Source organism: Rhinolophus hipposideros, assembly GCF_964194185.1.
Source record: "Rhinolophus hipposideros genome assembly, contig: HAP1_SCAFFOLD_100, whole genome shotgun sequence".
Taxonomy (NCBI): domain Eukaryota; kingdom Metazoa; phylum Chordata; class Mammalia; order Chiroptera; family Rhinolophidae; genus Rhinolophus; species Rhinolophus hipposideros.
This window is the reverse complement of record NW_027669401.1, coordinates 132,623-153,781: the sequence shown is the minus strand read 5'-3', so window position 1 is coordinate 153,781 and position 21,159 is coordinate 132,623. Positions and strand designations below refer to the sequence as shown.

The window sequence follows — 21,159 nt, the reverse complement described above, 5'->3', positions numbered from 1 at the left end:
TAGAACCTAAAATACAGCAACAATAATGCTAACTGCAAACCCTTTGATTTTACTGTGTGCCATGTCCTTTTCTATTACATATGTTCCCTAATTTAATCTTCCCAATATCCCAGTGAGGTAGATGCCACTATTGTCTCATTTTATACATGAAGAAACTGAGACCCAAAAAATTTAAGTATTTTGCTCAAGGTCACCCAGCTAATAACTGGTGGACTTGGGATAAAAACCCAGGCATTTTGGCTCTTATTTAGTTACTGCCCCTCAAACTATTCCATGACTATCTGACTGCCCCCAAGAGTAGCCTGTTAACTTTCATAATCACTGGACTAGCCTGGTAATTCACTTATGTGAATATTTAAAATTAGAGTTGATGGGATGCTTGGAATACAGTATGTTTGATTTCTTGGGTATTTGTACCACAAGGTATGATAATTGTGAGAACTCATTCAAGAAAAAGTGCTCCATACCTCGTTGCTGACTATCACTGCGGTCACAAAGCTCCCTTTGGGAAGCTCTGCACCAATGCCACCGCCTAGTTCACAGTTCAAAGCACTTCTGGAACTCTTTTTCTGGAATGGCCATCATTGCTGTCATCATATTACCCTTGATGTCCTGAATGTCATCAAATAGTCTTCCTTTCCATATTTTCTTTATCTTTGGATAATGACATATTTAGTCACTGGGGACCAGATCAGGTGAGTAGGGAGGGTATTGCAATACAGTTATTTGTTTACAGGCTAAAAACTCCCTCAGACACAGTGCCCTGTGAGCTGGTGCATTGTCGTGATGCAAGAGCAATGAGTCGTTGGCTAAAAGTTCAGGTCGTCTTAACTTTTTCACACAATCTTTTAAGCAATTCCAAAGAGTAAACTTGGTTAACTGTGTGTCCAGTTGGTAGAAATTCATAATGAACAGTCCCTCACATATATATAAAAAAAGGGGAGCAACATCATTGCAACAGGTTTGCGAACTTAATTGTCAGATGTCATAGATCATCAGTAAACATAACTTTTTCTTTATTTTAGCTGCAAGAAGCAGGAGCTCGACATCCAGAGGATGCACGATGCACTGAGAAGATGCAAGATCACGTGCCAAAGTATAAGTTAAAGCAGCACAGAAAATAACTTGAGTATTTATAAAGCAGATGTGTAGTGTAGTATGACCATTAGATCAGTTATAACAATAAACACATGAGTGTGAAGCTGGGTCAAAATGTCAGCTTTGAGCTACCTTGAAAAGAATAATTTGTGTACATTATCTCTAATTTTGCACATTATGCAAAATTCACAACTAGAAAAATAGCACAATTGCCAAATCATGCGCTTTTCAAATTGTAAGATTTTATGTAGTTGCACCATAGATATTTGTTCAGTGATTATGTGGTATGCTTTAAAGTCAATGTGTGAGAATAATTATGTCAAAATATTCACTTTAGGCTTGAAGCTGAAAATACTGACCTAATACTGATAATTCAAAAGCTAATGGGCATAATCGAACAACTTCACAGGCACCTGTCAGGTACAAGTTTGGTAAGTGAATCTCTTCATTTCTGTCATACTGCAAAGGAATTTCTATGTCTGTCATAGTACCATATAAGGATATTTTAGACAATAAGAACAGTCTCATTAATAAAAGTACTGTATTCATGTTGATACTACTTGCTGGGAGTAACGTAATTCCTCTCCACAGAGAAAGAAATCTCAGTTCATAAAATTAATGATTTTTGTAGTAAGATTTTTATAGAAAAAGATTGTGATAGTCTAAAGGCAACATTTGACATACACCATGTTTCAATTATCCTTTCGTTTGTCCAACATTTGGGTTTTTCCAACTGTTGGCTATTGCTATTTATGCTGCCACAAACATCGGACTACAAATATCTGTTTGAGTCCAGGCATTTGAGTAATGATTTGATCCAGAATTCTAAATTTCCCTTGAAATCTAAACCCTTTAGTGAGATTTGGAGAATGAATTACTTTTAATGTTCTAATTTGTTTTCTTCATCATTAACGAATACTGGGTCATTAGGCAAATGTTTCCTGAAAAGAATATACTTTTCTCCTTGTTGGATTTTGAAAAAGAAAAGAGATGCCAGTGTAAAAGTAGAAATGAATGCCCAATCAAGTCCTTACATAGTAACATAGTGCTTCTAGCTTTGCAAGTTTAGAAACCAATCTTTTTCCACTCACTTGAGTTAATCATACGCTTTTAAAGATTGAACAGTTCGATGTCAGAAAAGATTGATGTGTCATCCAGGATGACAATTTCCTGATGGACAGTGAAAAACGTGTCACTATCTTTCCTAAGCAGAGCAACATTCCTCTGCCATCCTCCTGTCCTCTGTAGGAGAGGCTCCCTAGGATTTCTCATCATAAGATCGCATTGTGACCCCTGAGGTGGACCAATGACATAGATGTACCTTCCAGCTGGTGTCTTTCAGTCACAGTAGCCAGGTCTAAGCAATTTCATTAGACAGTCATGCCCATCAAGGGAAACAGAAGATTGTTCTGATGGTCCTTCTTGTGGCCAAAGAAACTTTGAAAAAAAATTTTTGTCTAGACTTCTTGTCAATTAAGTCACATTATGTTGCTAACATACTTTTCATATGAGTGACATGATAATGTGTTGATAAGGAGTCTTACATGAATGTGAGTTCCATGAGTTGTCACATCACAGCTTTATAGAGAAATCTATTATATTAAGGTATCAAAAATTGAAAAATTGGGGATTTGTGGTCAAGATAGCAGAGTAGGTAAATGCCATGCTTGCCTCCTCTCACGACCACATCAAAATTACAACTAAACTACAGAACAATCATCACTGAGCATCACCTGAAGTCTAGCTCAACCAAAGTCGTCCTACCTCTAGGGACATACAGAAGAAGTCACCTCGAGACTGGTAGGAGGAGCAGAAAAACAGAACGAGCTGATGCCAGACCCTTGTGCGACTGTCAGAAGTCTAGAAGGATATCTTGCTTGTCGAGGTCCACTAGGGGTGTGAGATGTCCCAGCTCCACACCAGGCATCCTAGCCCAGGATTCCAATGCTAGAGAGAGATGTCCCCATAGCTTCTGGCTGTGGAAACCACTGGTCATTCTGGTTGGGTGAGATGAAAAGGGTGGCTAGAGTCCCAGTTGATTCTTTTATAGGGCTTGGAATGGGCTTACTAACTGACAGATTCATTTGCCCTGAACTCTAACACTGGGCAGTAGTTCAGGGATATAAGGGGAGGAACTAAGCTTTTTGCCTTTAGGGTGATGGCTGGAGGGGAGCTTCTTCCCACACAGAGGTGCTTGTGGAATCCATTGTTTCTGTACTGATCCATCACCTGCTGCAGTGTGAGACATAGATGGCCTCCATCTCTTGAGTCTACATCAACCTGGCTAACACTGTCCACCCACCCTGGTGATTCCCTGAGAACCTGCCCCACCTAACTTGAGAGCCAACCCAAGCTTCTTCCAGTGACTTTTCCAAAAAAAAAAACATCCTGTCTTGGCTCATGCTGCAGACTTGCCTAAAATCTCTCAAAGGTTCACAAAACCTAAACAAGCGTTATGTGGCCTCAGCTGTCCTTTACTTCTTGCTGTGTAGACCCAAGATGGCACTAATGGAAGCTGGCTATGGTTCATAACTGGAACTCTTGAGGCACCTCCAAAGCCGGTGCAGGTGGCAGCCATCTGCATCCTGCTTTGTGGTCAAGCTAGGTGGCCCTCTGCAGGACACAGGCTGCAGCTGAACTAGGCCTGTGGCCGGGCCACTTCTAGGAGTCCCTAGGGCTGACATACCTGGTGGCCATCTTTGGACAGAGCAGGAGCATCACCGCTCTGGTGCCTCCCAGAAAGACACAACCAAAGTGTACACAGGGCAGACACCAGTGCCCTGCTAAAGCAAATCCTGCTCTATAGGGGCAGCCCCTGCAAAAACAGCTCCTCCACTGTAGTCATGGTCAGTCCTCACAACCACACAGTCTGACGATCAATGCCTCCCATTGGCATGCAAACAGCAGCCAAGGCTGCACTACAACAGGAGAGCACAGAGAACTCACACAAGGGGCAGAGCTGCCGCCCCCGGCTCTGGGTACCAAGGAGGCTGTGCCGCACGGCCCCACAGGACACCTACTATATAAGGCCACTCAAATAGGCCTGGGAGACACAGCAGTCCTACCTCATACACAGAAACATTCAGAAGGAGGGAGCCAACATGGGGAGTCAAGGAAACATGCCAACTAAAAGAACAGAAGAAACCTCCAGAAAAATACTGAGCAAGATAGAGACAAGCAATCCATCAGATGCAGAGTTCAAAACACTGGTTATTAGGATGCTCAGGGACCTCAAGAAGAACTTCCACTAAGACATAGGAAACATAAAAATGAAGATAGAAAACATAAAAATGAACCAGTCATAAGTAAAGAATAAAATAACTGAAAAAGCGAATGTCTTAGAGGGAATGAAAACTGACTAGATGAAGCAGAGAATCGAATGAGTGATTTAGAAGATACGGTAGCAGAGAATACCCAGTCAGAACAGCAAAAAGAATCCAAAATATGAGGACAGTTTAAGGGACCTCTGAGAATGTCAAGCATACCAACATTATCATATGGGGTACTACGAGAAGAAGAAATGAAGGAATTCGAAATGTACTTGATAATGACTGAGAACTTCCCTAACTTGGTAAAGGAAATGGACATATAAGCCCAGAATTTCAAAGAAGATGAGCCCAAACAGGCCCATACCAAGATACGTCATAATTAAAATGCCAAAGTTTATAGGCAAATAAAGACTTTTTAAAACAGCAAGCAAAAAGCAGTTAGTAACCAGTAAAGGAGCACCCATAAGACTAGCAGGTGATTTCTCAAGAGCAACTTTGTAGGCCAGAAGGGATTGGCACAAAATATTCAAAGTGATGAAAGACATGCCTACAACTAAGATTTCTTTACCCAGCAAAGCTATAATTTAGTATCATAGGACAGATCAAGAGCTTTCTGGAGGAAAAAAAAAAAAAAAACTGAAGGAGTTCATCAGTACCAAACCAGTATTACAAGGAATATTAGAGGGACTTCTTTAAAAGGAACAAAAAAGGAAGAACAAAAACATCAATCATAAAATAGCAGTAACTACATATCTATGCACAATTACTTTATGTGTAAATAGATTAAATTCTCCAATCAAAACACAGGGTGGCTGAAAGGATAAGAAAATAAGATCCTTACATATGCTCCCTACAACAGACTTGCTTCAGATCAAAAGACACAGAGACTGAAATTAAAGGGATATTTCATGAAAACAAAATAAAATTTAAAAAGCTGTGGGAGCAATACTTGTATCACACAATATAGACTTTTAAACAAAGGCTATCACAAGAGTTGAAGAATGACCCAGATATCCCACTTCAGAGAATTTATCCAAAGAAACCGAAAAATGCCAATTCGAGGCGATGTGTACGTCAATATGTTCACTGCAGGATTCTTTACAATGGCCAAGATGGGCATGCAGCCTATCAATGGATGAATGGATAAAGAAGAGATGATACATGTATGCAATGGAATATTGCTTGGCCACAGAAGGAAATGGGCTCTGGCCATCTGTGGCGGTGTGGATGGACCTGGAGGGTACAGTGCTGAGTGGAGTGTGTCAGACCGAGAAAGATGCACTGTGACTGTGCTTCTAAGTGGAATTGAAGAAGAGAACAAACAAACAGAAAAAAGTTCATACATACAAAGGACATTTTGTTGGTTGCCAGCTGGGGGTTAAAAGGGGAGAGATTAAAAAGTACAAATTGGTCGTTACAAAGTAGTCATGGGGATCCAGGGTTTAGTATAAGGCATGTATTAATGATATTGCAATAACAACACATGGCATCAGATGAGTACTAGGTAATTTAGGGTGATAGGTGGGAGAGGAGTTAGGAGCAGGGTGGAAAAGGTGAAGGGGTTAAAAAGTACAAATTGGTAGTTACTAAATAGTCACGGGGATGTAATGTAAAGCATGGGGAATATAGTTAATACTATGACAATAACTATGTATAGTGCCAGGTGGGTACTGGATGAGTCAGGGGAATCACTTTGTTAAATTACTTAAATTCTAACCACTATGCTGTACACCTAAAATTAATATAAAATAATATTGAATGTCAAAAAATTGAAAAATTTGTAAAAACACCCAAAACTGATTAAGCTTATACCAAAATAATGAGGGACGATAGGTTCCTAGGGGAAGTAATTAGGATCTCAACAAAATTATCAGCCACCATAAGGTCTACCCTGTAAATCAAAAGTTTAATTACGACAGGTTTCAACGAATTCGATCAATAGCCCCCCAGGTGAGAGAGTACCTGGAGTAAGACATTTGATTCACACAATGTGAGAGGAAGCATCTGGACTGGGAAGAAAGGATAGCTCCAACTGACTTAAGCTGTCAAACAAGATGGTGGAGTGTACTTGCGAAAGGAATTTCAGAACACTTCCATAGGTCAGGTCAGGTCCCAAGGAATAGGAAGTTATTCAATAGAGCAAACAAAAATGGAAAGGCGAATAGTAGATAATGTGAACCTTATGAAAAAACTTATGCATTCTGAGAGAAAAATAGGACAAAGTATGCTGGTCAACATCCTAAGGGTGAGGAGCTGCCAAGAACTGAAAATAACGCTATGTTCACAGTAACAGTGATAAGAATCCCCATGAAATGTACCAGATGAGCTGATCCACAGCAAGTCATGGTGTATGAGTGTGTGGTTGAGGGACACTGTCTATGAGGAGCTCCAGGGGAAAAAGGAAAGTACAGATGACCTCAGTAAAGGGGTCAAGGCTGCCACTGTAGATGAGGGAATGTGGTTTGAAGCACTGGGATGTAAAGAACTGAGAGCATTTAAAAAGAGGAATAGAAAAGGGTCAAGGCCTGACCACCAGGACTGCTGTTCAGAGATGAGTTGGGCTAGGAAGACTATAGAAAGGGTGTGGGCATCCTTATCAGTTGCTGCTGAGAAGTAAAGCAGGACAAGGACTAAAAGAGATGACCCTGAAAAATGTTTTCGCGCAATTATAAGGACAGAAAGTCAGGCTCTCATGTAAAAGAAGAGAATAAGTGGCGAAAATATGGACCTGGGGATGAGACCACACATTAAAGAGGGTTAGAGTCCAAGGAGAAAAACAAGATGACAGAAAAAGTTACAGGAATCAAGAAAAAGTTATGTGTTTATATAATATAGAGAAGATAAACTTTAGTTAAAGAGAAAAATATTTACTAGAAAAGCAGAAATTGAAACCTATGGAAGAACGCTTAACAGAGAATGAGTGTCTTCCTCTGATGCTCATATCAGATTATCACAATAATGTAAGGTGGACTGCACGGGAAGTTTTCAAAGATTATCGTAGAAAAATGTGATTCCATAAGCCCTGTAAAATTTTGAACTGTTGATGAAAATGTCTCTGGAGGCATTTCTACAAACTGAAATGTAAATAGAGCCACTATTTAAATCAGGTCTTTAACACTTAGTAGTTTTACATGTAAAAACGTCTGTTTTTAAGAAAGTTTGGCAATTTAAATTCCAGGAAACCAATGATGACACTGTAAAATCAATTTCAGCTGTTTTAAGAAAAGTCATTGTTTTTGAAATCTGCCCTTACTGGCATCAGGTTTATAAACTACATTTTATACACCTGTCTACATATATTCCTCATGAACTCATGAGGAATAATGTTTTAAAGAAAGAAGAGTGAGTCTCTAGAATTTTAAAATTAACTTTGTTTAAAAATGTTTTTCAAAGTCTGAGGATGAAAAGGAACAATTAAAGTACTATGAGAAGTTAGAATCTCTGCAATATAATTTGAATCAACAAAAGAAGAAAAATGATGAATTAGAGACCGAGGTTACCAGGTAAGGTTTTAATATTTCAGATCATGTCAACCATTAATTACTATTTAATTATAATTCTTACTTTATGAAAACCTAAGTACAAATGTATTTCATACCTGTAATTTTCATAATTAAACAAGTTATCCTACTTACGAATTTACATCAGAAACTCACAGCATAGTCAAACTTGTGTGAATGCCAAAATATTATACCTACTCTTGAATGATTCCTAAAACTATAATGACCGTGTCTTTTGCATATACTGTCAACTGCACTCTTCCTGGTCTCCATTGAATCTTTATTTCTGCAGGATGTCTGTGCTCTCTTTGGTAATCTTTCCTTCTTTTTGTAGTGTTCTTCCCTTCAGCATTCTAACAGTTTAATGTCTAAAAACCTATCTGTGGTATTGTTTAACAACATCAGAATTGTTATTGATTTGGCTTCTATGTTCTTTCTACTTTTTTGTCAGTTATAAAATATGTCATACATACCAAACCATATGTATAACTTAAAAAAGAATGAGATGAGTAATCATCTCACTCAGATAATAATGGAATCTTTCCCAACGTCTGGGAATCCCGCACGTGGCTTGCTTTCTGTTTACTTGCTGCTTACTGAATGAAGTTTTTTCTCTGATTCTCCTCAGTGTTTTTTCTCCCATGTCACTGTCTTTCTCTGCATTGTTTTGTATTCTTCTCATTTTGTTAACTTTGTGCTAGCAAAGATCTCTTCGTAAAACAGACTCGAAGAGACTGTGACACATTATCTCTCCAATTTCCTTTCTTCTAAAGCCCTGCCCCTTTCCTTTCCCCTCCACTCAGACTTCAGATTTTTCTTTCCGGTTTCTCTTTCTATTTTGAATGATCTCTTGTTGGTACCTACTTTCTTTTCTTCTGGCAGACTGCGGTCAGTAGGCACCGAATGGTATTTTGGTGTCTTTTCAAAACATCCACATATATTATACTTTTCTTCTTCACCTAGGATACTAATCTCTGGTTTATAGCTGATATTTAATATGTTTGATACTAACAATCTTAAGTGGATATTAATAATACTTTAATTATAAGAACCTTACATTGTTACAATATGAAGTCTGTATCATATGTATCACAATTGTTTTATGTTACTTACCTAAGGTTATAATTTTATTAGTATGCTTTCAAACTCTTATACTGGAACAAATAGGAGAGGATCATAATTTATAGATTTGTTTATTTTGTATGATAGACATATCATCTCTTTAAATAATTACTAAACATTTACTCTTAAAGAATTTGACTTACTCGTTTTCTACAATTCTGCAGACTGAAGACCCTCTTTCAGAATACAAGGATGCTACATGACAGTCAAAATGGAGAGGTTAGTTTCCTTGGAGATTTAGAACCCAATCAATCTGAAATGGATATTCAGATGGCTAGGTTAAAACAGAAGGTACTTTGTAATCCGTTTGGGACCCAGAAATCACTTAATTTGGGGAAATAGAAACCACTCAATGCTTTGAGCAGTACAATATTGATTTCTCTCTTAATTTTACAGACTCAAGCAGTGAAAAAGATAGCTTATTTTCTATATCATTTTTCTATAAAAGGGCATACTGTTACCTCTCCTATGTCTCAACCCTGGCTAGTGATCTAAAGCCAAGAAGGACACCGTTGCATGACCCCAAAGCACTGGCTCCAATCTTCATTGAGATGTAATGAACATAGCATGCAGTTCCATCATTTAAAGTATGCAGTGCAGTGGCTTTTAGTGTATTCAAAGCTTTATGCAGTCATCATCACAATCAGTTTTACAACATTTTCATCACCCTGGAAAGTATCTGTGTACTGTTAGCCTTCACCGTGTGCCAATCTGCCCTTCCCACTCTTCCTAGCCCTAGGGAACCACTAGTGAACTCTCTGCTCCATATTGTGGTTTTGATGTAGTTTTTTCTGATGACTAATGATGCTGAGCAATCTTTTCCCATGCTTATTATCCATTTGTATAACTTCTTTGAAAAACTGTTGTTTCAATTCCTTTGCCCTTTTAAAATTGCACTGTCTCTTTCTTGTTGAATTGTAAGAGTTCTTTATATATCCTGGATACAAATCGCTTATCAGATATAGGATTTTCAAATATTTCTCCCTTTCATTAGCTTGCCTTTTTAGTCTTTCAATGGTATCCTTTAAAGCACAGAAGCATTTTATTTTAATGGAGTCCAGTTAATCTATTTTTTTAAACACTCAGTTACGAACTCTTTCATGAAGACGTATAACTATGCTTTCTTCTAAGCTTTTATAATTTTAGCTTTTACATTTTGAGATAATTTTTATATCTGGTATGATGTAGAGCTCTAATTTTTTCTTTTGCATGTGGATATCCAGTTGATCCAGTATCATTTGCTCAAAAGACTATTCACCTCCAATTGGATTTTTTAGCACCCTTGTCAAAAATCACTCGGCTCTACATATGAGGTTAATTTCCGGATCCTTAATTTTGATTCATTGATCTATAGATCTGTCCTTACGCCATTACCAAATCAAATGTTATGAGAACGCTTCCCCAGTCATCTTGCATATTACCAGATGCCTTATGGAATAATAAAATGTCAATGTAGGGGAATATCTTTAATTCCACTTCTGTGGAGATGTTTTGCTTCTGGATGGAGACTGTGGCCTGCAGACCTTGGTGACCTTATGACATGATGGGATATTAGGCTTACAAAGTCGACTCATTCCTTTTGTTTTCTTCATTCAAAACATTAATCTTTAACCCAGTGCCTCCCTTTCCCTCCCATTTCCATCAAATGTCGGTAATAGGATCTGACACTTGGTGACAACTTTCTTCATTTTGTCTATCTCCTAATCCATAGCCTCTTCCATAGATTTCACTGTCTAGGAAGGAGAAGATGAAACCAGGACCATCTGCTTTCCTCTTTAGAAATCTCTCTAATCCATCATCTTGCAATTGAAAAGTAGATTCTGTTTGACCCGGTTCTTTTCTGAAACACTGGTGCCAATCTTGTTCTTGGCATAGATCCTACATTCTCAGAAACACATTGAGATGCATAGTTGTACCTTTAGCTTCATATATAATTAATGGAATAAATATTTCATCCCATCCAAAGAAAACATTTCAAGAGTACAGCTGTTAAAATTCAGGAAGTAATTAATCAATCAGAAAGAAATAATAGATTCGTGATGTGAATTATAAAATGTCAAAGCCTTTTTTGTGATACGGAGAAGCATTTTGGTATAAGATACAGAAGACATGGTCTTCCCTTCCCATACAAACAAGCTTGAAGTACGGTAAAGGAGAGATTGTATTTAAATAGTGCCAGAGGACACTATGATTGTTTTACTACTGAGATTAAAAATGATTCCATAATGCTCTCTATTTCCTCACCGAGGAAAAGGAAGTGAAGATTGAGTACTAGATTGATGAATAAATATTGAAAGCTGCCTATCTCTTTTAGAATTTTAGGGAATGGAAATCAGGAAAAAGGTTTGATTTTGGTTATTAACTGGCTATTTCTAGTTTTACAACTATCGTACTAGAAATCATATGTCTCCTTGCCAGCCTTCCTTATCCTGTACGTTGAGGGAAGCTTCTAAAGATGCCTACCTGCCTAGCTGTCGTTGAAGGGAACCCTTGAGATACTTCTTATGCTTTTCTTGTATTCACTGCTTCTTCTCATTAGCATTGTGTGTCATTAATAAGTCAATCTCCACATTACTTAGATTACACTATAAAGGAGACTAAAGGCATACCTCGGAGATATTGCAGATTTGGTTCCAACCACAGCAATACACTAGTAACCCAATGAAGTGAATCACAAGAATTGTGCATATAAATTTATTTTACACTAGTCTGTAGTCTATTAAGTGTGTGGTAACATTATGTCTAAATAGACAGTGTACATACCTTAATTAAAAAGTACTTCATTGCTAAACTGCCAAACATAATCCAACTGGGTCGGAAAAGTGCTGTTCATACACTTGGGGAATGCATGATTGTCAAAAGCTTTCAATTTGTAAAACATACTTGCAAAACACAATACAGCAAAGTGCAATAAAAGAAGATATCTGTAATTAATAACTTATCAGTTACGTTTCCTATTATCTCTTTTTTTAATCCAGGAGGTGTGGCTATTTTTTCCTTAAATCTCTAATGGAGTAGTTGAAATAAACAACAGTTATTTGACTCACAGATCCATACTTAAGAAGAGTGTGGCCAGAACCATCTGTCTCCGTTCCCCTCAGCTTCAATTGGGGCGGCTCGATGGCTGGAGGCTGGAATCATTTGAAAGTTTGCTCAGCAACGTGTCCGGTAGTTGGTGCCTACTGTTGGTCGGCTCTCTAGCTGGAGCAGACGGCAGGAACACCTACACCTGAACACCCGGCTCGCATTGTGGCCCGAGCCTCCCCACAACACGGGGCTGGATTCCAAGGTTCAGATCCTCAGAGACATAACCAACAGGAGCTGTGTTGCCCTTTGTGAAGGAGTCTTGGAATTCACACGAAATGTCTTTCAACATATTCTGTTTATTAGGAGCCAGTCACTAATGTTGACCCATATTCTAGTGGTTTTATGCAATGAATATTTCAAAATTTACGGACACATTTAAAAACCACCTTGATCTGTCCACTGGCCACAATTCTTTACGTTCCCCCCACATGGAAAATACACTCATCCCTACACAATACTCGCCACAAGTCTCAATTTAATGGCATCAGGCTCAGGTTCGAATCTAAGATTTTACCATCTTAGTCTGGTGCAAATGGTGATGAAGGGCCTGGGTTTTGGTTTCTAGGATAAAGCCCCTTGAGGACAATTCCTTTCAATATGAAAACATGAGAAAGGAAGAGACAAGTTATCTACCACCCACACACCCAACATTCTGCTCGACTGCTGAAGTTTCCCCTGCAGAAATAGAAAGTGGAAAGCACGTTAGTCCATAGCAATTCTGAAATACAGCCTGATGTGTGCTGTCCGTTCTTTGATTAGGACTGAGTCCTAATCATGCCAATGCTTCTCCATGGCCCTTTGCTGTCCCCTGTGAGCTCTTTGTTCTGTCCTTTTCATAAGAAATGACCTGTGCTTGCAGCTCTTCCCTCAGCGTCATTCCTCCACCCAAATGTCTAAGACCCACAGGCCTCCTCTATTTTTCACTCTCTTGGTTTTTATTAGTCCAAGGTAACAAGGTAGTTTTTTGCTACTTGATTATCCTAAAAACTTGGAGTTGCGTGAGAGTTTATTGGGGTTCGTGCCATTAGAAAAGCCACCGTCATACATCGTTTTGAGATAAGCTCTTGGGCTTCCTGTAGCTGTTGTAGGACCATGCCTTTAAAATTCTTTTCCTCCGAAGAGCCTTCCAGGAATTTAAGGCCCCGCTTTAACTCTTTCGAAGTCTTGAGGAAGGCTTTACAGTCTTGTCCTCATCCGTAGATCATGTCTTCCTGGGAGCACAGCGAATTTGATCTTCACTCAGAAGCCATTTCTTCATTTTAGCATGATTTGACAACAGGGCATGTGGGAGAGGCTGTAAATGGGAAACACATTTGAACACAATAAGTCCTGGTTCCTTTACAGTTCACAGTCTTTCGTTAGCTCATGTATCTCATGGATGTTACTTGGTTACTTCACAGCAAGAGTCCCCTTTCATCCGGATTTCAGACTCATTTTCTTCACTAGCTGAGAAGTCTTTGTGGCCATCCTCTTTAGGGGCCCGCAAGCCCCCAATAACCGTCTCTTGGAGGCTCTTGTGGGTGTCGTTCTCATTCTTCTCCACATCCTTTCGGGTTCCACCTACCTCCTGGTGGAAAGGCACTCCTACAGGTTTTAGATTGCTTTTCTTTGTGGCCTCACACCATTTTGAATATCATTATCAATGCAGTTGTTCATTGCTGCTCAAGAAACCAACTCAAAAGCTAGTGGCTCAAAACAGCATCTGTTTTGTTCACCAGTGATGCAGTTGAGTGAAGCTCAGTGAGACCAGCTCATTTCTGTTCCACTTGGCATCAGCTGCGTTGCCATGAAGCTGCGAATGAGAATCATCTAAAGGCTGTTACACACACGTGTAGCAGTTGAAGCAGGGTTTTCGCGGGGACGCCCACTGGGGCCGTCTCAGCATGAACATCTGTAGGAGGCCTCGCTGTGTGTCCTGGGCTTCTTCATCTGCAAAACATGGTGGCTGGGTTCTCAGGGCGAGCTTCCCGAGAGAAAGTCAGATGGAAGCTGTATCACATTTTCTGCCGCAGGCATAGCATTCTCACAGCAGTTCTGCCCTATTCCATGCACTAGAATCCAGTTACATCCTAAGGCCAGCACATATTAAAAGGGAGGGAATTTCATGGAGAAATGTCAAGAATTTGTAGCCATGTTTTAAAAACACTACATCCATCCACTCACCTCATCTTACCAAATAAGCATTGTATCTACAGGAAAGTAGTTCTACCCAACTCAGTATCACTGAAATTCCAGCAGATTTGTTGTTATTATTGCTGTTTAGGATGTTCTTGTATATTGTGGAAAGAGAGGATTACAAGATAGCATTATCGAATTAAGACACTTTTTTGTTGTTGAAAAAATGTAGCGATCATCTCACTAAACATTCACAGTGTGAGATGTGATTTCTCCTTAACCTTGGGAATCATTTCTTCTTGAAAGCAATTCAAATTACCATGAAACATTTGTAGCTGACGGAGGCCTAACTATCTCAAGATGAGTTACTTGTAACTCCCTACAACTTCGTAAGAAATTACGGAGAGTTAAAATGGGGAACAGCTGAGAGACTATCAACTCAGAGGTGACTTACAGTCATTTTATAGAAGAAAAACATGAACCAATCATTCAGGAAATCGTAGAAAATCAAGTACAGATGTTGTGTGGCAAAGTCGATGACAATAAAGGATACATTTTTGAGTCTCCTGGTGCTTTTCTCTTTGTTCTTCATTCTGAGTAATTCAAGTTTCCACATTCTAAGACTCTACGACAGTATGGATGACATTTTATGGCAACTGAGTTTATTTCACAAGTTGATACTGGTTTGGGGTTAGACTATTCTCAGTCAACTTCCTTCGTAACCAAATCATACTATCTTACTCATTCAGAATGATGCTCTCAAAGCAAAACTGGAAACTGCATCTTCAGAATGTCTCCATCTGTGGGGTGGCCAGTTGGCTCCATGGTTAGAGAATCGTGCTGGTTCCAATCCTTGGTAACCAAGGTCGCTGGTTCGATTCCCACATGGACCAGTTAGCTACACCCTCCACAACTAGGTTGAAAACAATGGCTGGAGCTTGGAGCTGAGCCCCCAGTGGGCGGCCGGCCAGTTGGTTCAGTGGTTAGAGCGCAGTGCTCATAACACCAAGGTTGCCGGTTCGATTCCCGCATGGGTCAGTGAGCTGTACCCTCCATAACTAGTAGATTGAAGAGAACAATTTGACTTGGAGCTGAGCTGCGCATCCCACAACTAGATTGGAAACTGTTACTTGACAGGGAGCTGATGGGTTCTGGCAAAAACACTGTTCCCCAATTCTAAAGAAAAAATTTGTTTTAAAAAGTTTTTTTAAAAAAAGATATCTATACCTTGTTGAAGAAAATCAATCTTAAACAGGAGTTATTATCTATGAAAGGAGTACAAATGTCATGTGAAAAAGTAGAGAATAAAAAGAGTGGAGATAAAAATTATTAAACCTCAAAATTCACATAGTCACGAATGTGGTAGAAAAGAGTGAAGCAGAACACAGTAAATTCTGGGATATTGAAGACTGAGCAAGACAGGATGTAGTAGAAAAAGTTTTTTAAATCTATTTTTACAGGTTAATTCATTGATTTTTAACACGCCTTAATTCATTTTGCTGCAAATTACGTTTTCGATATGCATAGTGTATGTGATTCTTCTACTCCCCTTAACGGCAGTTGTTTTTATTTTATTTTTTTTAGATTTCTGGAACTAAGGTGGTATCTGCTTCTCCTTTTTAATATTTCAGTTCCCATCATTATTGTCACTCAGTTGATCTTTGAGATTTGTTCTTTCTGAAAAATCATTTGATTTTTAAGACCAATTGATATAAAACGAGACTATTAGGAAATAAAGAAAATAAAATGCACCATATTCTTAGATTATTAAGTCATATTGTTCAATTTTTAAAATTTAAAATTGATTCTCTTATTGGAATAGTTAGATGAGATGATTCAAAATATTTTCATGATTCAGATCTATTTCATTCCGTATTGATGATAAATATTTTAAACTTCAGCTTTTTTTTACGTTTAAATTGCCCTCCAAATCATTGACTTAAAACTAAAGAATACAAATAGACTGTAATTATTCAGTTTATATTTATTTTTAAAATGTATCCTTTCTGTTGGCTTTAGGAACAAGCAGCATCTCAAAAAAACGTACACCCGTTAAATGACCATGATTGCGCTTCCGTAAGTGACATGGACATACTCAGAATTAAATATCTGGAATCTGAAATCGCCAAAGTGAAAACTTCTCATGAAATAGAATTGGAAAAATATAAACACCTCTACCTAGAGGAATTAAAACTTATCGCATCATTGCAAAACAAACTAAACAAGTAACTCCAAACAAAGTCAGAGAAAATCAATCGAGCTCATTAATTTGCCTCTAAAGTATAATTTTTATCCAGGCAGATTCCCGAGATTGATAGGAAATGAAAGCTTACTAAATAGTATAATTTTGGAAAATGATGTTAGTGAATAAATTACTTTTAAAATGTTAGTTAGTTCAGGACATTTGCATCTCTCCCCATTTTTGGTTTTACATGATTGTATTTTTCCTTCTCGCGGTTTTCATAGAGTTAATCTGATCTACCAGTCTTTAAGCAAAGTGTTTTTGAAGCTTTATGATTTAGACAACGCTATTTATTATAAAATTTCTTGTCAGAATTCCCCTAAATAGTTTTTAATGAGGTAACTATTTATTATAAGATAACAACTTAAACCCAAAGGGTTAAGTACTCTGCATGTTCTGGCACTTGGTACATGTACTGTCTCCATTGTGCTCAGTGTTATTATCTCTAGAGGTCGCTTTCAGACAAGCTCTTCTTTCTAGTCTTTCTGATGTCCACAAAGGCATATATGTGAAATACAGCAGAGGGTTAACAACGTAGGGGTGAGGGTAGTATAACCCAAGAAGTGGCTAAAAAGATAAGGTGGTGAGCCTGAGGGGGTGTGTGGAAGACAGAAAGCGCAGAGCCCACGCCCAGCGCCTTGGTCACAGTGTTATATTATAAGCTACACGCCTGCGGAGCGGTTTCAGTTCAGTAGGGTCACCCACCAGGCTCCCTCCTTCTCCCCCAGAGGCTGTTGTTCTCCATGACACCTCAGTCCTCAGGGTAATGAGGGCGTTACCCAAGGGCGGTGACTGCAAAGGCTTGAAAATATCTTGGTGGGATTTTTAAAAAATTCTAAACTCGTTTGCTATGTACGTCTCATGGCAATCCTCAAGAATCTTATTGGTTCAGCCATTGCAGAAGGCAGCAAGTATTATCTGTGAAGCCGTGGATGTCACTGATAGCCCGTTTCCTCCCTTCCCTACTTTGAATTTCTTCTTAGTCTGGCGTCCCCATAGAAACATATGTGCTTGTTAGGATAATTTGAAACCTATCCTTGTGCATGGTAGGTCTGCCCTGACGCATTTTCAATGTTAAAATGCTGTTTAATGGGAAATTTCTTTTACTATTTATTATGGCAACTTGAAAAAAATGCAAGTCATTCAGGAAAAAAAAAATTTACAATCTTCACAGTGCTAATGAAAGACTGGCAGAGGCTAGAACCGATCTTCAGGCAAAGGAACAGCAGAACGAGTTTCTCAGCACTGGTCTTAGGAGGTGAGTCCTTGAGCCACCTTGTGTTGGAAGTTTAATACTGAGTTACTCCTCAGTGAAAATCCTGCTCCAAGAGAAAATTTGGTGATTCCTAATTCAACCGCAGGGGCTTCAAATGATAGCATGGGGTATTACTGTCCCAAGGTTAGTTACATTAGCTTCTTTCCCTTGGGTTTCAGATTTCTTTCTTTTTTATTTCTTTGATATAATATTGTTTTGTTTTGTCTTATATATTCATTGGGGTGATATTGGTTAGTGAAATCATATGGGTTTCAAGTGTACATTTCCATAATACATCATGTATATATTTCACTGTGTGTTCACCATCCCGAGTCAGTTCTCCTTCCATCGCCATGTATTTGACCCCTTTTTCCCTCTTCTACCTCTCTCTCTCCCCCCTCACCCATTAAGTGTTGTCTGTGTCTAGAGTTTTTGTTTCTTTGTTTGTCGTTGATGAAATTTTGAGTTGTTTCATTGACTAATGCACACGAGGTAAAAGGCATAATTATGTGTGCTAATATGCATAGAAAGGAGACAGAAATTTTACAATCTTTTTTTAAGTCCCTAGAGCTCTCATGTGTTAAAGAGTTATTTGTTATTATTTAATAAATGTAACTAAAGTGATACATTTAAAATGCTTGAAAATTTGCCTTTAAATTTTATTTCAGATGTTAAATATCATTGCCTAATATATGCTTTGAGATGCTTTGGCTTCTTAATTGGTTTTAGTTGGAGATGATTCATAAAAATTTTAAAGTTTTGTGCATCCCAGTTTTTCTTCCCCTAAGCGTAAGTGAATGATGGCCGGCCAAACACCTAACCACAAATGGATGTTTATTATTAAATGAAACAGATATAATCCTTTTTAATAATTCGGCAAACTTATAATACTGCAGAAAGATTAGTCTCTGTTTTTATGGTTAAAGTTATCTTCTAACAAGAGAGTATATCCTTAATTTTTATTTTATTCGTAGCACTATCTATTTCAGTGTTTTAAAATGAGTTGCTTCACAGTTGTACATATTCTAAATAGGGACATTAAGCAAATAATTGAATTTTTAAAATGAAGTTCACTTATGTCTATATGTCTTGACAGCATTTGGGTAATTGATGAGTAAGGTGGCAGTGCTAGGGAGTCTTTAAATCACAACTCGTTTTCTTCGTGTGACGTGGTTGTTAAAAATACTCATTCTTGAGTTCTTGACCAGCAGGAGTTCTGTTCGGTTCTGTTTCATAGTTTCCATCTCTTTGATAAAGTTCTCCTCCGGGTCATTAATTTTACTCCTGAACTCATTGAACTGCCTTGTGAGCGTTGTTATATCTCAGTGACATTCTTCATGCTGTTACTTTGTTTTGTTTTACCCTCCAAAATGTTTATTACATTTAAGCAACATGGAGAATACAGGAAGGAAAGCACAAATCATCTGCTCGGAACAATTGGTCTAATTTATATGCAGCATACAATATAGAAAATTAGTTTAAACCGGTTAGTAGAGGTCAAATTGAGGAGGGCTATAAGTGAGTTTGATTTTTTTTCTCTAGGCAGCAGTAGGTATAAAAAGGATAATGAAATAATAATTCTTTCATGGGGGAGTATATAATATGTGGCAGAGAGTCTGTTATCTCCTTTGTATTTGAAAAATTAAGTGAAGTATAATGTATGTCGTTAGTTTCAGGTGAACAAGCTTTTCCTGTTTCGTGCTAATCTTTGGCCCTAGAAGTAAATACTGTATGTCTTTTGACTATTGACATATAGTATTTTATATAATATAGTATATAATATACTGAGCTTCTTGCTGGGGCTACAGCTGAAAATAGCTCAGCCCTGTTTCTCTTTGGCCATGACTCGACTGTGTTGAACTGGGTTATTTTAAGCTGAGGGCCAGATTGCTGATTGACAGGTGTTATATATGTGCCTGAAAGTCATCAAGAAGTGCTATTGTTTTTTGTTTGTTTGTTTTACTGTGCAGAAACTAGTTCTGGGTGTCTTCTTTTTTTTCAGTGAATGAGTATTATTATTTTTAACTCTTTTTTTATTATTAGTTTCAGGTGTACAAAACAATGTAATAGTTACACATTTATAATTTGTATGCCTCACATAATGATGACCCCTCTCCCCTCATCAACGACCCCTTTGACATCACATACAGCCATTACATTTCCACTGCCTCTATCCCTCATGCTGTATTCTACTTCTTGTAAGCATATATATACATACATGTATATGTGTGTGTGTGTATAACAATTGTAGTTAACATTAACATTCATTATTGTTCAGCTTCAGCTTCCGGTGTACAGTGCAGTTGTCAGGCATCTACATCATCTCTGAGGTGCTCTCCCTAATGAGACAAGTGTAATCAGATACCCTACAAAATCTTTACATTATTGATTACATTCACCAAATTGACTTTCGTATCCCCATGGCAATCTTGGGGTTATCGATTGTGCTTTGTAATCCCCTCACCTTCCCCCTTATCCCCACCCCCCTCCCATCTAGCAACCTTCAGTTTTTCCTCTGTGTCTCTGAGACTGTTTCTGATTAGTTCACTCATTTATTGTTTTCTTTAGATTCCATATATAAGTGAGATCATAAGGTATTTGTCTTTCTCTGTCTGACTTATTTCACTTAACGTAATGTTCTCTAGGTCCATCCATATTGTTGCAAATGGTAAGATTTCCTTCTTCTTTATGGCTGCATAATATTCCATTGTATAAATGTACCACAGTTTCTTAATCCAGTCGTCTACCGATGGGCATTTTGATTGTTTCCATGTCTTGGCTATTGTGTATAGAGCTGCAATAAACATAGGGGTGCATACATTTTTTGAATTAGAGTTTTGGATTTCTCCAGATCGATGCCTAGGAGTGGAATTGCTGGGTCATAAGGTAGTTCCATTCTCAGATTTTTGAGATACCTCCATACTGTTTTCCATAGTGGCTGCACCAATCTGCAATCCCACCAACAGTGCACAAGGGTTCCCTTTTCTCCACATCCTCGCCAGCGCTTGTTGTTTGTTGATGTATTGATGATAACCATTTTGACTGGGGTGAGGTGGTATCTCATTGTGGTTTTTATTTGCATTTCTCTAATGGTTAGTGAGGTTGAGCATTTCTTCATATGTCTGTTTGCCATCTGTATGTCCTCTTTAGATAAATGTCTCTTCATGTCCTCTGCCCATTTTTTAATTGGTTTGATTGTTTTTTTGGAGCTGAGTTGAGTGAGTCCCTGAAGTGGGGAGTGAGGATTGAGAAAAAAGAAGAGAGACAAAGATGGGATCGGGAGGGCAGGCAATTCTAAGTAGACTGCTGCAGTTCTAAGTAGAATGCCTCAGCCCAAGTTTATTTTTGCAGCTTATATACTCTGGGCATCAAAAAGTAACAGAACTGTCTGCAATCTAGTAGTTACAATAAAGGTAATACACAAGGGTGTGTTTTTTGGCCAGCTCCACACTTCCTGACCTTGTCTGGTTC

At 38.3% G+C, this 21,159-nt stretch overlaps 1 protein-coding gene across 1 annotated transcript in view; it reads left to right on the top strand.

Moving 5' to 3' along the window:
* The window catches only part of LOC308495606 (ankyrin repeat domain-containing protein 26-like), a 51,970-nt gene that overhangs the window by 4,419 nt on the left and 26,392 nt on the right, over window positions 1–21,159 (top strand). The window contains exons 3-9 of the mRNA XM_081080575.1: window positions 1,026–1,096; window positions 1,436–1,529; window positions 7,761–7,870; window positions 9,154–9,208; window positions 15,776–15,790; window positions 16,211–16,416; window positions 17,608–17,691. Coding sequence (XP_080936701.1) covers window positions 1,026–1,096; window positions 1,436–1,529; window positions 7,761–7,870; window positions 9,154–9,208; window positions 15,776–15,790; window positions 16,211–16,416; window positions 17,608–17,691 — 635 coding nt within the window. The remainder of the gene's footprint in view (window positions 1–1,025; window positions 1,097–1,435; window positions 1,530–7,760; window positions 7,871–9,153; window positions 9,209–15,775; window positions 15,791–16,210; window positions 16,417–17,607; window positions 17,692–21,159) is intronic.